Genomic DNA, 18162 nt, shown 5'->3' on the forward strand with positions numbered 1-18162 from the left:
ATAAAAGAAACAAGTGTCATAGCCCTGTAACACCAAGTATATGCAAGCACTTTTTCTATCTTGCCTAAATAATTGTTTAACAAAAAGCTGTCTTACCACTGAAAGGAGACTTGCATGATTTGGGGTCCCACACAATGTACATACTCTGCACAGGCAAAGGCAGATTCACAAGAACTCAGTACTGCCTACTAGTTCAGTTAACATGGTCCACTTGATTTGGTAATACAAGAGATACAAATTTGCAAGAAGCTCCAACTGTGCACCTATTTTACAAATGCCTTCAGCTACAACAGTATTAAACAGATGTTTTGACTTTCTGAATGCAAAAAACAAAAATGAATGCAAAACACAAGAGATTTACCTACTGTTCTTGGGTTATGCTTATAGGGTACTTCAAAAAACATTAAAAATGCATGCTCTTAGTTATAACTTGTTACTTTTACTGGCATATGCCACAAAATGTACAATTCCCAGATGGAAATAAAGAGATTGGTTTCCTACAGGTGAGAAATTGCTAACAAAACCAGCACATGATCTAACGGAAGAGAAAATAAATGGTACTTGTGAGGCCTGGGCTATGCATTTCACTGTGATAAGCCATCTCAACACGCCTGTAAGAACAGTTCATACCTAGCAGCACCATTTGAAACATACTGAATAATCAACTCGCTCACCAGATGGTCCTTCAGGTAACACTTGGTCAAATAAACATAAAATATGCACTCCATGTAGCTATCTTCTGTTTTATCTCTTTCTTTGGGTGCTGAGACTCTTCAATGAACTACACACAGGCACTTTGTTTTCTTATAGCTACAGCATAAAGCCTCAACACATCCCAGGGCAATCAAGCCAACCAAAACATTAAGACAAAATGAAATGTGCATTTGCAAAGAAACAATTACCTTTATCAATAAACTGACATCACAGCTTTTAACAGCCCAAGTAGGCTGCTTTAAGTAGGGTCCTGGATAGTCAGCAAACTCCAGATTTACTCTTAAAATAAAAATACTGAGTTTAGCTGCGTAACTGTAGAATTTAAGTATAACCAAGCTACTAACTTTAAAACTGTAGTCTTGAGTAAACTATGGCAAATTGGTATTATGGGAACACTTAATACTATCTTTAGTGACATGGAACAAAGCAAAGAAAATGTTAACAGCTTTGCTTTTTCAGGTCAATGTATGCTATCAGAACATTAGTATAATTCTTCATAAAGCAGCTCTAAAACATATAATCATTTCTAACCCACCCTTTCTTCATTAAGGAAATTCCATCCATCCAGAACACTCCTGAGAAGCAGTTCTCAGACATTTTTCACACTGCAGCCGTATTCCCTCCCATGTCCAGATCTGTAGCCATGTTCCCTTGTGTGCATTTCACTAGCACCTACTTCTGGGGAAGTCTTTTCCTAGCCATTACTACTTCCAGAAATTTGAAGCTGAACATGCAGCCCTGTTCAACCTCAATCAGAGAGGCTTAATTCCCTTCTTAGTTTCCCCTTCAGGGAGACTGACATGCTGGAGTAGGAACTAAAAAGCAGGCTAGGGCCCAACATACAGACTAAATACAGTTCTCAGATCTACTCTTTCAAAACTACAGCTACAAACTATACAAAATGAAGTTTGTCACTATGAATGTGTAGTAACTCCAGTTCCCATATGGGGTAACAGATCTCCAATAGCTTCAACATATCTTTATTATACTACATGTCTTTCTCAAGGGAGCTTAAATTGGCTCTAGCATTGTATCAGCACATCACCAGAAGTTTCAGAAGCAGAGACAAAATAAAAATTTATTTTAATTGTTTCAAAATACACAACTAAAATCTACATAATTATTAAAAGTCTTACAGATATTCTTTGATTAACAGTTTGCATCACATAAAGGCATATTTTAAAGGCAGCATTTTCTCACAATTTTAACATGCAGGTATTGCTAAAATTTGTCAAGTAAAAAAGCATACTCTACTGAGTAGCCAATACAGCTAATTACATACTTGCACCTTAAGTTAGATATAGGAATTTTAGGATTCTCCTAATTACTCTCCCAAAGCTAGTATTGATGGTTCAGACTGCAGGTACATAAACTGTCATTAATGAACATAACCACATTGATTAGGTAGTCTAAGACAACCAGGACTTAAGGGGCTTCAGCTGAGTTACAACTTGACATCTTCCACTTCACTGATTAAGAGCTCAGTTTTAAAATACCACCTCTTGGGCAAATAACTACTTCCACATTTAAACTGCAAGAGATAACTGGTCAGGATTAGTCACTTAAACTGTGGTTTAACAAAAAATAGGTGTAACATGCAAACTGTATCTTAGAACTCAAAAGAAAATCCACATGCAAACAAACCAAGAGTGTTTTTCCAATATAGACTCTTTAACACATCAGTTATCAGAGGAAGCATGCAAACAATTAATAAAACATGGAAGTCTGTCAACTGTTACAACTTTAAACTTCAAACTACTCAAGCAAAGCCAACTGTATTGAAACAGAACAGAACACAAACTTCAACTTGAAGCAACCTTCTGAAAAACATCATACTGCATTGCTAAACTGAACTGTAGTAACATCAAGTCAACGAACTTAAGATACTTTAAAGCTTTTGTTGATCAAACACTTTCACATTCTGCCTTCATTGATCAAATACTTTTGAGTACTGCTCTTCCTTTTCTGAAGTGATGTGCCTTCCTCTCCTAGAATAGGATAGGAGAAAAGACAGGAAAAAATTTCTAGGTAATAACCACAACAAAGCAACTGAAGTTTCAGAAGCATCTGAATACCTTCTGTACTCTAATCACCACCACTCCCTCTAAAATTAGCAAATAAATAGCTTCTGTATTCCTGTTTCAGGGTACATGTGGCTAGTTCATGTTTGTCCTTAAAAAAAAAAAAAAACGCAAAGACTTAAATATAACATTAGGAAACAGAAATACCAGCAGGAACATAATCAGAAGCTGCAATCCTACAAAGACTGAACACATAGCAAGAATGTGATGACCAGCTACCAACCTGGACTACAGTTTATTGGTTACAGCACAGACATTATACTTTGTAAGGAGAGCTACAACACATAGTGGATACAATACTTAACTGGTGTACAGACTATCAAGGCTCAAACTCAACATCATCTAAACTAGGGAATAACCCACTGCTCCTTCAGCAATTTGTCACTGAGAAATGATTACCCCAGCCTTATACTCTTAAGTATCCATGGGTTGCCTGTTCAGCATTTTATGTAGTCTTCATTAAATGCACCAAATCCAAGTTCTGCATGCGTCTCCAGCATTAAGTAGCTGAGAGCCAAACCCACACATCACAGAGCACATAGAAGAAAAAAAGAAAAAAAAAAAAACAAAAAACACACATTCTAGATATGCATCCCTTCATCTTTATGGTGTATTGTAGGAACAAGTTGAAGGTCAGCTGTGTTTTAGGGATTTAATTTTGCTTTCAGTACATACCTTAGGGTAATCTTCTTGAGATACAACAGTGCTCCTCAGACGATTCTCAGGATTAAACAGACAGGATACTACTGTTTGTATGCTCCTGTCCACAGACTTCTGAAATACAGTTATAGGTGTATCTACAACCATACTGATTTTCTTAGGCCAACAGTAGCAACACATGCCTGCCACAGAGTTTACTTTGCATTCAGGATTCCTCAATTGCGTTACATTTGCTGAGCTCTTATTTATCTGCTTTTAATCCTGGTAACTTCATCATCATCCTTAGATTTTACAAGACAACATTTCTAGCCAATGACATGCCAGTTTAGTTGTGGAGTAGGCAAACAGCTGAAAAATGAGGTCTCCTTTAGAATTCAGAGCCAACTGTCAGCCAAACTGGGGTCACCTTCCACAAAAAGTGGAGAGTGTTACCAAAAATGTTACCAATTCAGATATTTGAAGCTTAAAATAAATCTGCATAAGATAGCAGGCAGTGCTACCTAACCCGCATTTTAGTACCTGCAATTCCCCCGTAATTCTCAGCAGATTAAGCATAATCACTTAAAAATATTATTGTACTTAATGAAGTAGAACACACATTTTATAGGGACTTCAGCACTACAGGCAAGCATTAGTAGTTTCAAGGAAATTTGAGGCTTCTGAAGTTGTACTCAGAAATCAGATACAGCAGATGGAGCAAATGGCTAAAGCAGCAACTATAACCTTAGTTTTGAGGATACTGGTCAGAGCCCCTCTTCAACAAGCCACATAATGCTCACATGCAAATTTCTGGGAACAGAATTTATGGCAAAACATTGAAGTTTTGAGAAAGCACTTACCTTTTGTGGACTATTAGTAGACGACTGTGTGGGCTCTGGTACAGCACATTCTGTCTGTATAAATTCTTGATCCTCAGTGCAGTGGTAGCTTACTGAAGTATAAACCTGCAGAGTTTAAATATTGCAGTGTTTCAGTAACACTGGGAAAACATGCACAGTTGTGTTGTCACTGGTCCTCACTTACTCATAATCTACGCCAACCTTGTGAAACTATCAGAAGTATGAAGGCTGGTGGAGGAAATACTATACGTTGCTTTAAGAAAATTCTACTTCCTTCCAAAAAGGATATATTCTAATAGCTGCCTCCACTGTAACCACTCAACAGTTAACTCCTCAACCTACTTCTTCCATGTATGAGGTTTCTTTGTCAAGCATAATGAGTAATGAAGGTGTTCACTAAGAATGAGACAACCAGCAGTAACTTCAAGAGATTAAAGTACTAAAATCAAACCAAAGGGGAAGCAAAGCATCATCTACCACTGCCCTTCCAAGAAGCTGCTTTGCTCTATACAGATCCTTTCTTATTTGAAGCTTCCTCCATGCCAATATAGTTTAAAAAAAAAAAAAAAGAAAAAGTAAAAATACCTAGACAAGTCATTTTACATTTTCTTTCAGAAATTCCCTGTCTCTCTCTGCTTACAGGGCAGTGTTACAATCAGCAACCAACTGCAGAGTTAAATTACAATAACCAAGAGGTCGATGAAGCATCTATTCTTTATGAAAATATCCTTCCAGACACTTCCAAAGAGGACTGGCAGCTTTTACAGCTGATTTCACTGGGTACTCAATGGCAGGGTTAAGCATCCTCAGTTTCCAGGAGCCAAACTCCCCATTCCACCTCCATCCCAAAGTAATCAGATTCACTCACACTTGACAGTTTCTTGTAACATCATTCTTAATGTTATTTGCGATTATACAAAGCAAACACCAGGTGTACCACCTGACATTTCCAAAAGCACTTCAACACCAAAACTGTAATCTCAAGCTGATGATAATGGAAGATACAGTATTAACAGACTATTCCTTTCTGGACACCACTCCTAACTTCCATCAGAAGAGGAATCATATCTGACCTCATCACAACTGGGGCATTTCACTTATGAATGGAAACTGATTAGCCACTGAATAGGTAGGTATACAGCAGCAGACCAAGAGATGAAGTTTGAAGTTTCCCATCTCATTACAGGCCTGCCCTCTTGAGTCTGCATGAAGAATGTATTTAAAAGATGCTTAACAGTTCTAAAACAGTTGTCTGCTCATATAATAAAGCTTAAAACATTCAATGAAAACCATCATGCACACCCACTCTAAATACTCTTCAGCTTGCCATTATCTAATTGCGTTGTAGTGCTGCTGTATCATGTCCATGAATGTTATTCAACACAAATTATTTCAAGCCAACAAGTTAATCAGTATTTCAATGATTTCTGAACCCTTTTGAGTGTTTCTGCTCCCACTAAAACAAAGGTAGGTCTCACTAGTAAGAGACTTTCCATGAAAAGAAGGCAGCTGCATCTCTGCTGAGAAGCTGAAAGCAAATATTAGTAGACATGATTGGCAGTCAGCAGGAATATTCTTCTAATATGATCAGAGACAGAATTGCCAAATGCATGCAGGCAGCAATACAGACGCACGAAGTTCTATTTTGCTTCATTTTTTCCTCATTTACCTTACACATTCTACAGACATCTGCTGGGAATTAGCTTGGAAGAACACTGTTCAGAAGAAAATTAAGTATTACAGCTTTTAAACACTTAATAGAAACTGTATTCAATAAATACAGGTTTATACCCACAGAACACCCCAAGATGCAAGTTTAAGCTCCAACACTTCTGAAGAAATACACAGTATTTTTTCCTCTTGTGAATGTGTGTGGAGTCACAGAAAGCAAGTAAGTTTTAGAAGGTATCAGCACCATTTACAGCCTGCAGCAGCCTGGGAAGTAATTTTAAAAGCTGTTGAGCCAAAAATTATCAGTATTTGCAAAGCAGAGTATTTTGAGGCTTTTTAAAAAAATTTGGAACAATAAGCAGTAATATTATACAGATCTTTAAGTCAGACTTGTGCATTGGGTCATCACTTATTTTTCCTTCAACCTTTCATGAAAAACCAATTCTGTTCATGTTGAAACTCCAGAATTCTGTGACCAGAACATATGGAGTAACACCACAAAACAGGTAGTTCTGTTCTGCCAAGAAGCTCCTAAAAGAGCACCATGTCAGTAGGAAGCCCTAAACAGCTACCTACTCTGTCAGCAGCTACAGATTTGTATAGACCAGATTACATACCGCTCCAGCCAACAAACAACAGTGATTTTTATTGTTATTTAAAGTATCAACCTGTCAAACCAGTGCACTAATTGAGAAAACAAAGTTTCGAAAGTTTAACATTGTAGACTTACCGGAGGCATAACATAGTTTCTTTGCTCCCCAGCAAGCCATTGTGGTTGAACCTTAAACAAAAATTGGACAAAACCCAGCCTTTATTCATTTGGTTCCAACACAAGCAAGTAGCTACTCTTTAAGAGCACCATTTATAATAATTTATGTCTGGATTTTTCACTGAATAGTAATTTACAGTCTTCTATCCAGCAAGATAGCTTTTTCACATGTACCTCACATAGCGCTTAGCATAAGGGTCACCCTTACCAAAGATTCAACTATCTCCTTCCTCTGCTGATTCCAAGGTTTTCTTAAAATAAGATTTCTGAACTTTAGAAAAATAGGGGAAATCACAGCAGCCACACTGAAAACATCTCAAACCTCTAGTTAATTCCAGTTACTAAACTATTTCTGGTTTAGCTTCAATAACAGGACTTAGAAACACATTTCACTTACAAGTTCAAAAATTACTGTCAAGTGAAGTGCCTTCCAAGACTTTTTTAGAGCTCAAGGGCATATCCCCTCTAAAATACATCCCACATTTTTATAGGCTGGTAAGACCCAGTGTTTCTGTTTTACGTAACATCAACTAGCTGCACTATAGTATGCAAAGCTCCTTCCCATGAGAATAAGTATTACTGATCCCTGTACTTTTTGCTGATTGGGAAGTTGATTTATCATTGAGTATTTAAGAGGAAAAAAAAAAAAAAAAAAACAAGTATCAAGCTGAAGAGCATGCTGAGTTATTCAACAGTTTTCACTGCATTAGAATAAAAGTATCACCAATTTTGTTTTTACTTTTGGTTTGTGAAGCAGGAGCTGAAAGGAAAAAGAATTCCCAGAAAGAGAAACACAGAAAGGTCAGACTCCAGTTAACACTGTTCATTCCATTCAAGTTTTGACAGGTATCAAGAGCCTTTCTGCTGTTACTAAAGAATTACATACCTGGTAGTTGTAGGCTGGCTGATAACCTACAGGAACTTGTTGCTGTATCAATACAGCTGGTGAACAGTATGGGTATGTCTGCAAATAAAGTTCAGTGTTTTTTAAAAAACAAGTCTGAAGCAAGACAGGAGTCAGGACCACATCTTTAGATGTAGTCACATTGTTATTTCAATCCCCATTTCACACTAGCTTCATTATTTCAAAGCAACCCTTATAGAGTTCCAATGGGGCTTCAGCACTTCAGGCACTAAAAATCTCTACCATGTGGGATTCTAAATATGTACCTAAAAATCCCACACCTGCTTGCAGCTGATCTTTTAAGTCATTTCAGAAGTACAACTCATCCCAGCCCAACTACCATGAAATAATGGACTACAGCCTGTAGATCAGTTTCTTGGAGCCAAAGCAAGCCAAGTATTACAATTCAAATGATTTCCCAGCATTTCTTCACCACAAGTATTTTGACATAATGTTAATCTGGAACCTTCTCAGCTTCTTCAGAGCACAGTTAAAGGCACATTCCAGCATTTAAGACAATTAGTTCCTCCACTATTTCACTCTCCCACTAAACTTGGGAGGAACCAGCAAGAGTACTATCAAGACCTCTGCCTTGGAAAAAAAATATTTCTGCAAGTCATTCCTGTTTGCTCATTCATTTACTTAATTAAAACATACAAAATAGAATCAGCTTCCAGTTAATACTGCCCTGTTGTATTGCCATATGATATAGGGTTAATACAGAAAGATGCCATAATCTGTGAAGCCTTCTCTTTGCAATACAGGGCTCATAACAAGGCCAGAAGTACTCTGCCTACGCCTCAGTAAGAATGCTTATCTGAAACACCAATAAAGAGGCATCCTGTAGACATACCATACTGGTCACAGCTGTTAAGAGCAGATGCCACAACTGTTCTTAAACACAAGAGCAGTTCAGAAATATGAATTTGCTCAGGTAGGAGGAAACAAAGTACTACAGGCAGCTTCAGGTTCCATACTTGTTTAAAAAAAAAAAAAAAAACCCACAAAAAAAAGCTTTTAAGTTCTGTGGTTTAATCTTAGCCAGGGTAGCAGTATGTTAAACATCCGGATGCATTTGATTTGTGAAGTGCATCTGTGGCAAGTAGCAATTTATATAGTTAAGTTATATAAAGTGCTGTTACATAATTAAACATTATATAATTAAAATTTGCTCCACCTTCAACAGCTTTCATTCTCAAAAGAGAAAGTTATCTCCACCTTTTGGTTTCTAAAGAGATGACATCACAGAGTGAGTTTTTCAAGGTCACTGGCATTCTCTTAAAATGGTTTGAATTTGGGCATTGCTTATTGGGGAAGGTAATAAGAAAGCAGGAGGGAAGATGAGACTGGAGTCTTGATACATATTCCTGAAGTTGTATGTGCTTTCACCTTTGAAAACACTTAATTATGATTCAAAATCAGTGTCATGAACAGCCTTACCTGAACATACTGGGTTACTGGGCTCATTACAGCTGGAGGCTGCATGTATGCCTCTGTATTTTGATTTCCCCATACACTATGGAACTGTGGTACAGGAGGATTGAAGACTAATGGTCTGGGATGCACATAAGAACCTTTTTTTAAAGCAAAGAAAAATAAAGTATTGGAACATCTTAACATGTATTTCATTACTAATCTGAACTCAGACTGCAAAAAATTTAAGTGTTTTGATTCTTAAATTTAACTCAACATTAACTATATTGTGTACTGCTAGCAACCTGAGTTTATTATCAAAAGGGTACATCACACAAGTAGCAAGGTCATAAAATTCAGAAGTGATCAGATAAAAAGGAAATGCAAGGGTGTTAATGTAGAATTAAGAGAAACTGTAATATATACATGTAGTATCAACAAATTTGTGCATGTATACTTACATAAGTTTTGTTGCTTTCTAATCGCTGGCCCCAGTTTCAGCTTTTTGCCATGGAAGTTAATTTGAGACTGAAAAACAGGTTATTTCGTAAGCTGGGCAATTAGTGAGGCAAGTTTTTTGCTTGATTTTAAGAGACTGTACTCTGCTTCTACACCACAGGATCACCAACTGGTATACAGACTCAAGAGCCTCCATTCTCCTCTTCTACTTCAAGAACTTACACCCTTTAATTTCCTGTGATGCTGTCAGCAAACTGTTTGCCTACGCACCGACTCTCCAAACCTATTATGGTATCACTTGCCTTTACAGCAACATCCACTGACAGTAGCTTGCAGCTGCCTATTAGTGACTGTCAGCCTTCTGCTTTTATACACACAGATTTGACAATTCTTGCCTGAGTGATGATATTAATGTAGAGTACCCACAGTCTAGGTTCCCTTGAAACCCTACACTTGAGTGCTATTACAAACTGAATCAGACCCAAATCAGAAGAAAAATACTTTCAGGTTGCATGAAGCTACAGAGCTAGGCAGATCAACATAGGCATCTAGAGTGGTTTTAACCATGCAGCTCTATCTTGTTCAGTTACATAGAACACTGGGGCAACTCAGTACAGGTAATGCCTGAAATGAAGCAGACATCACCTCACTGCACATGACTCAAGTTCTAAAATGCAGATGTTAATTCTTTCCCTTTTTCCATCCTCTCTAAAAATCAACATCTTTGTAAGATTATTTCTATCTGGACATGCTTCTTCTTAAGTAATGTGTACTGCCTGTACACCCAAAAATTGTGCTGAAAAGCAAATTTGCCATATACCTCTTGGGTCTTTCAAGATTTCTGGCATGCACACTCACATCAATACTGTATTAATAGACATACACTAACGGCTTTCAGCTTTGAAGAGATGTACACAGAAAATCAGTAATGTACATGGCTCAAGTGACAATGCTACTTGAGAGGCTTCTATAGAGATTGCTGCCTCAGAGTAGGCATTCCACACTGATCTAGTACAGTGAAAAGGATTCTCAAGCAAGTCTGTAGCTCATTACAGCAATATTTTTGTCAGCATCCCATGAGAGTTAAGGAATAGGAAGCTTTTGAAGTGTTTTGGTGAGAATCAAGAACTTCCTGCTAGAGCTTCACCGCTTTCCACTTCATTCAAACATGCTCTCTTCCCCCTTAAGGAGCTAGACAGCAGGTAAATACATCTGAACATACCATAGAACACTAAATTTGTGCCTGGATTTGTCTTTCAGATCTACTTCACTATCTGAGAGCTTCAGAAGCAAACGAGAGACTGTTTATTCTCCAAAGACCTGGGAGTTTCTGATGCAAAGGGTTCAGAGAGAGAAATATTTCAATACACATTTCTCCCTTCCTCCTAAAACTAAGTGCAGTAACAATGAAAACAGTAAGCTTTCAGTGCGTTTTGTAACCTGCTGAAAGCTATCAGAACTGAATAGCAGATTTGATCATAAGCACTGAGATTTAAAATTTCTGATAGTCAACTCTTAAGATCAGAAGGGCTGCAACAGTTCTACCCCTTATCTCCTGTATGATCTACAGGAAAACTGTATGAAATGTGAACAGTTTCATCTTGTAGTCAAGGAGGTTTAACACACACCTGCACTCCAGGCAGCATCCAAAGGCACAAATAATTCAAGAGAAACACATACTTCAACTGCTGTGACATAAGTAAAACACACTAATGCTATCTTTCTGTTACCTGAATTCTCAACAATAATGCTGATAGGTCTATGTATCTGCCATAAGCACATGGGTTCTATGACAATGATACAATGCAGAAAGTAAGCAGCTAAACCACATACATAAAGTTTTCAAGCACATAAATGAATGAGAATTACCAGAAATACAATTACATGAGACATTCAAGCACACTAATGCTAAAACTAATCTGGTTTCTTATTTAAGTAAACATACAAAGATTCTACCACCAGTAGAGATTTTAGCAAGTTTACTTTTCAGGCAGCCCTACACTTTTCCTCATCCTACTTGACCCTACAGGGTACATTAACTTGGTTTCCCCTGAACATGTCTCCAGCCTTCATGTATCAGCTTCTTCAGATAACTTAGACAAAGAGCTTACTTCTACTATTTTCTGAACATCCACGTTGTCCAGGAAAGATACAAATCCATACCTGAAAAGAAAAGACAGGCTATTCAGTAATCAGATTTGGATTTGTTTGTTGGCCAAATTATCTTGAACAAGAACTGTTAACAGCATATACGCCAGGTGCATCATATTTCATGCCAAAAGTATCAAGTAGGACATAATTTTATAATTCAGCATAAAAATCTATTTACTGCTAACTGGCAGCATATACTACTGGGCCAGATGAAAATAACCGATTGCCAGATTCTAAAATAGTATTAAATAGAAACAAGGGCTGCTCTTCCATTCCAGCTACTCAAAATGAGCACTACAGTTGATACTACTAACTCAGAAAGAAAACCCTTTTAGATCTGAATTATCAAGTTTTGTATTTACTACAGAGATTTGGACGAAAGTAAACGCTACAGAACAGTGACATCAGTAGTGGAAGTGATCCTTGATTGGGTTTTTCAACTTATTTCACTTCCCTCCCTCTCCCCCCCCCCCCTTCCCCCCATTTATCTGGTCTAGAAAACAGAGGTAATTTCAGAACATTATAGGAACAGTCGTGTCAATTAATGGAGTATGCCAATGCATTATCAATAGTCAGATCACACACTGGCTAACTGCATATCAGAATTAAAGACTAGCAACGGGTATGAGGAAGTAATTTCCAGCTTGTGCATTACCATGTAAGCCCAAGGGGGGGAAAAAAGAAAAAGTGACTTTTTAGGGTCTGCTCACATAATCATAGGGGGAAAAAAAAAAAAGGGCTGGAACTTTCAGAGGTTGAAGCCTCCTTCTCAAAGCAGAAATAACTTCAAAACTGGGAAAGCTTCCCCAGAACCCAACAACTATGGCACTGCACACAGTGTTTCACCACAGTCAAATCAGAACTTATTTTTTTTTTAAACACATATATTCATATATATATTTAACAGGAATTTTGCATGCTTTAACTGTTCACTTTAGTTTCACTCTTCACCCAACTGAGTTGTTTTCTCCACTTATTCCAAAGTGTCAGAAGAGTGCAGTGCCATTGCCCTGAATAAGCCATCTACCCCTCCTCTTAACCATCCTGAATTCTCTCTAGATTGTTGTTAAGTACTTTAACCATCAGAAAAATTCTACAAAAGAACTGCCTGCATAAGCATCACAAAGTTTTCAGCTTTGTTTCCACTGGTTAAGTGACAATGACACTTTTCCCTAAGCAGACTGAAGTCAGAAAAATCAGGCTACTCTTTGTAAAATTACACAGATTTATGAGCTAGCGATTTAGGCATTTCAGTGTTAATTCACCACAACAGAAAACTGCAGCTAGTGTTATGGCTTAAGCCTGTCAAGTGCATTGCTAAGTAGTTGCTCGTATCATCTATGGCAGAATTAAGTCCACATAGCAGCAACTTAAAACAACTACTCATGTTCTACTCACCCTTTGGAAACACCAGTTCTGTCAGTGATTATCTTCACCTCTTTCACAGCACCGTATCGTTCAAAGAAACTCCGAATTTCTGCTTCATTCATCTAGAAGAAACAGAATCTTAAACATCTTCAAACACATTCAACTGCTCAGAACTGATTTAACATAGCCAGTACAAATTCTTAAACCCATCTTCTACTACTCAAAGAACTAAAGTTACCCAACTGCTCCAAAGTTCTTCCATGATGCTGCAATACCTTAATTCCCACATCATTTAAGTGCCCTATACCTTAAATCTTAAACAAATAAAAGTAAATACCCTTATATCAATTCCACCAACAAATACTGTGTTTGGTATGATCTTTCCTTCTGGCAAAACATATCCTTGACTGGTTGTTGACAAACGGGTATTGTCCTCTGAGGCACCTCCACACTGGGCCTCCATGTTTGCAGACTGAAAAATTTAAACAGAAATATGTATTTCAGTCAAATAATTACAGTACACTTTAAGATACTAGCATGCCTGCATCTTCCTATAGATATAGCATGGGACAATGGATTTCAATAGCACCTTTCCAATTCCTTAAAGGAAGTACTTGCTGCAAATGGACTATTCATTGAAAAAAGCTTAAGTAATTATTCTAAGGAGCTTTAAAAATTTCAATCTAGACCTAACTTAGGCTACCTTAAGTAGCCCTGTCTGACTATATAAAGCTTCATGATCAGTGTTGCTACTACCAGACACAGTGAGAATGTTAAAATCATTTCTGACCTTTGTCAAATTCCTTTCACATGTAAGCAAGGAATTAAATTCTTTAAGATACAACTTACTGTGTAAATTAATTATTCAATAGAATAAATCTCATCATCTTCCTGGTCAAAAGCTTTAAATCCTGAAGACATACTTCAGCTTACAAACAGCCTTAGAACACAAGTAAGAGGGTTAAACTACAAGTTAGCTGTAAGAAGAGCAATCAGACCTTCATGGGATATTCACACTATTCATTTGGGGGGGGGGGGAGGGGGAGGCAGTTTAACTGCAGCAGGAATATGACTGACTACAAACTGTTTCCAAGTAGTCTACACCAAAGCAGGATCTTCTACATGCAGCACATGTATGTAAAGAAAAACTGCAAAGAATATTATGATAGAGAAACTACAGTCACAACACCCTTTGCACACCCGGACTTCAGATGCACCCTTTTGGTCCTGAAGCATTTTGTCACAACCTATGCGTTATGGATTCATTTAGTGCAGAGAAGATAAAATACTCACTAAACAAACAGTAAACTCAGTATTTTGATCAGATGAACTACTGATGCTAGATGTGTTCCATATACTGCATGAGGTTTGAAGTGTTTTACAAAGGTATTTACAAGAACTAAAACACAACATAAGCACCACAGGCACTACAAACTCAAACCCCTCATCTTACACAATCTTGAATGAATGGTTCTAGTTATGTGCCACGCTTTGCCTGGCAAGCATACAAACAACTGACCAGTTCAGTGTTACTCATCCTTCTACATTAATGGGCTTTTTCTTACAATTCAACAATCTATCACTACTTCAGATACAGCAAACTTTGACTAAATCAAAGTTATCTGGTATTTTGAAGCCTAGGAATTTGCAATAAGTAGCATCCAATTTTTCTATGCAAGAATTTTATGTTCAATGCACATTTAAATGCAGCTGAGGGACAAGTACTCATTCAAACTAGACATCCAATAAGGGAATGAGAAAATTACAAGAACCAAATTATTTGCCCAGCAACTGAACAAATCCAAAACTAGAACTCAGCCCTCCAAATGTGATTTCAGAGTGACTGAACCAAACTAACACCACACCATTAATAGAAGCCAGAGAGGGTTTGCCCACCACTTTTCCTGCATCTCCTCTGTACAACTTCTAACACCTGTCAGTTCAAATTAAGCTGGCTTAACAAAAATTGGCAGGAAGATTGACATAGTGCATAGTTTTTCACCCTATTAATATTCCACTATTGTACAAAATTGAATCAGCTTACTAGGCTATCACAAGCACCAGGTCAATGGATGCAGAAGAGTAAATGGAGATGGAGGAGGCACAGCCTCTTCTGAGAAGCACTAAGCCATCAATTCAGTTCAAAACCATTTCATAAAACTATACCTTAAAATCTGCTTCCATCACAACAGCTATTGTCTCCTACACTCATGTCTCCCTACACTCAATTTACTCAGACTATGCGTCCTACAAGAAATTCTCAACAAAAGTTACAATTCAATCCTCTCCCCTTTATCCTCCAAGAACTCCCTCTACCCTGCAGTTAACTTGGAGACCCCAACCTCCACTCTTCCACAGTAACAGAGATTGTATAATAGAACATTTCTGCTGTAAACAGAAAAAGAGTAGTTCTCCCCTTCTCTCCTGTTGTTCAAAAGCTCTTTACATCACTGTGCAAGAAAAACAACTCTATATTTCACAGGAGAAACATTTTGTAGTACTTTTCAGACATATCCACTTCCAATCCAAGCACATTCTGTAGTTACATAAACACTGAACAAGTATAGAACAAAAGAGCAAAAATTAAGAAGCAAGAAGACCACTTCTTTGGCTGCACCCCCTACCTAAAGGGCATTTGAACTGAAACCTGAGACTCCAACTCCTCAGCAATCTTAAGCTAACCTAACTGCTAGCTTCTACTTTTCTGCATTTGTTTCAGTGAACTAGACTAAGAGAGAAGCATTGGCTTTTCTGTGTGAATTCTGTCCAGCCTAGACCAGGAAACAGCTCACAGCAGAGGCACCCAGCAAGTGCCAGAACCACCACAAGTGGGTAAGCATACAGATACTGCTGATACAGTCGTAGGTGACCTTGGAAGCACAGCATTTCCCACACTAGCCATGTAGAACACAGTTTTCAATGAAAATACAATTACTTAATGCTTTTACACATTAAATATCTAAAAGAAAAACAGACTACTTAGGCATTCTGGAGAATTCGTCATCATAGTATGTTTTAAGATCTTTTAACACATGTGCCTTAGAACTCAAAAAAAAGCTATTGAAAAATGCACAGTGGTATAAGTTTCATATTACAACAAAAGGAAACAATCTCCTTTCAAAGTAACTTTTCAAGTCTTCAGTACTACAGTGCAAAACTTTGGATTGGTAAAAGTACTGTCCCATCTAAAACCAAGTTATTTTACCAGCACAACATGCAGTTATTTTACTACACAGCATTACGCAAATGATTGTACTTCTATTTGCAACGTGGGCAAAGAACTCGCCCTGCTGCTGAGCCACCATCCAAAGCCTGAGCCACTTTACAAGTTTTCAAAATCTGGAAAATCCTTCAATTGATGAATTTGCTGCCTTGAAATTACAGCACCAGCTGAAGTGACACAACCCTTCAAAAACACACTAAATGGGGTTGATTTGCCTTATCCATCTCATGAGGTATCTTTCAAATCACATTTCTGGATGTCAGGAAACACAGGGCTTAAGTTTTTCAGCTTTCTGAAGCTAACGAGGAGGTGGGAGAAGGGGGGTGTTTTCCACTTTTCCCTCATGACAAGGTAAATTTAATCGGTTTGCTCTTTGCCATTATCCCAGCAAGCATTAACTTGACGCCAGAAAAGTGAATTAACCTCTTCATTACAGTTGCTATGAGGCTAGTTAGACTCATCAATTAACAAAAAAGGGTGGAAGAGGGCTATCCTTCGAGCCAGGTGGTTGGCTCGTTATCCAAGTGGGTTACAAACATCAGTCAGCCTCACTCACATCTAGGAGAGGAAGACCTTCACTTTTAGCCACACAAGTCCTCGATTTCCCAGGCTTCTCCCCGCCTTTCCCTTTGTTAAAGAACAAGTACTAAACATTTTGGTTTGTTTTCCCGCCTAAGTACGTCCCGCTCTGCAGCTCCTCTGTGAGCAGAACAGTTACCATGACAGCACACTCCCTAGAGGAGAACATGGCTCCCGCGACAGGGAGAACGTCTGCCCACCGGGCAGCAGGTGGAGCCATCAGTCAAGTACTGCAACTGGCGCCAGTACCTACCACCTGTGAGGCTTAAAGCGGCGTTTGGGTTTCCTTAATACCCTGCTTTCACGGTACTATCAAAAAAACCGGCGTTACAGTCGCAAATTCCATTTTTTTTAAATTAAATCCCGAGCAGGAAACAGCAACTCCCATGCTGAACCAGCAACGTGCGGGTTCAGGCAGTAGTTCCCCCTCATCACACGGAGTCCCCGCTGCACAAAGCTTGGTAAAAAAACCCCACCAAACCCAGAAAAAACACCAGCGGGGAAGCTCAGGCAAGCCGGCGGGGCTGCCGCTCCACTCGTACCGCCGCGCAGACATTAGCGGCTTCACGCCCTGCGGGCTTCGCACCTCGCCTGCCTATCATTACCGAACAAGGGGAGCAGAAGGGGGTTTCACGCTTAAGAGACGTGTGAAAGAATACAAATGGGGAGGTGCCCCTATGGGAACAAAGGATGGTGTTTGAAAGCCCCGGACGCCCACGGCAAGGGTTGCAGCCTGACCCTAACGGGAAGCTGGGGGCAGACAGACGGGCTCCCAGCCGCGGCGCCTGCATAGCCCCAGCCCGCCACGGCAGGTGGAGGAGCGCCCGGTCAGCCTCCGCACAGATCGGAAGGAGCCCGACGGTGGGGCACGGCGCCATGTGGCAGCTTCACCACAAGATGGCCACTAGTGGTGTGAAGTGCCTCCCGCTTCAAAGTCCTCACAAGAGCTGCAAGTCAGGACGCTTTCCCACACACAAGCCTCAGGTTTTTTAGTTCAGTATTCCTTCCCTGACTTTCAATTCCTCACTTCCTCTTAAAACTTTAAAGGTATAAAGTTACAGCAATCCTGAAGAGGTTCCGGCGCACCCCTCACTGCATTAGGCGGTGACGCTTCTATAAGCACCACCGTTCCTCACCCTAAGAACAAGCGAAAGAAGCTAATGCGCCACTTCCCCGTCCACTCACAACGTAAGGTCCCGGGCAGCCACTACAGCCCCCCGCAAAGAGCCGCCCCACGGCTCTCGTCGTTCAAGCTAACTTTCTTCCCTCACTTCCCACCATACCGACCACGGCTCCCCTTTCGTCTTTCCTCCACTCACCATCATCCACAG

General features: G+C 39.1%; 1 protein-coding gene across 1 annotated transcript; it reads right to left on the minus strand.

Moving 5' to 3' along the window:
* Nucleotides 1–2212: 2212 nt before the first annotated feature.
* DAZL (deleted in azoospermia like) lies at nucleotides 2213–17433 on the minus strand (the record flags this gene model as incomplete). The annotated part of the gene is made up of 11 exons (XM_080611380.1): nucleotides 2213–2702; nucleotides 3471–3569; nucleotides 4295–4399; nucleotides 6696–6746; nucleotides 7621–7698; nucleotides 9079–9212; nucleotides 9513–9579; nucleotides 11622–11673; nucleotides 13060–13151; nucleotides 13367–13501; nucleotides 17374–17433. The coding sequence occupies 11 exons, from the start codon at nucleotides 17431–17433 to the stop codon at nucleotides 2649–2651; spliced, it is 927 nt and encodes a 308-aa protein (XP_080467506.1). The 3' UTR covers nucleotides 2213–2648.
* Nucleotides 17434–18162: the final 729 nt, after the last annotated feature.

The sequence above is a fragment of the Psittacula echo genome (genome assembly GCF_963264785.1).
Source record: "Psittacula echo genome assembly, chromosome: 2".
Taxonomy (NCBI): Eukaryota; Metazoa; Chordata; class Aves; order Psittaciformes; family Psittacidae; genus Psittacula; species Psittacula echo.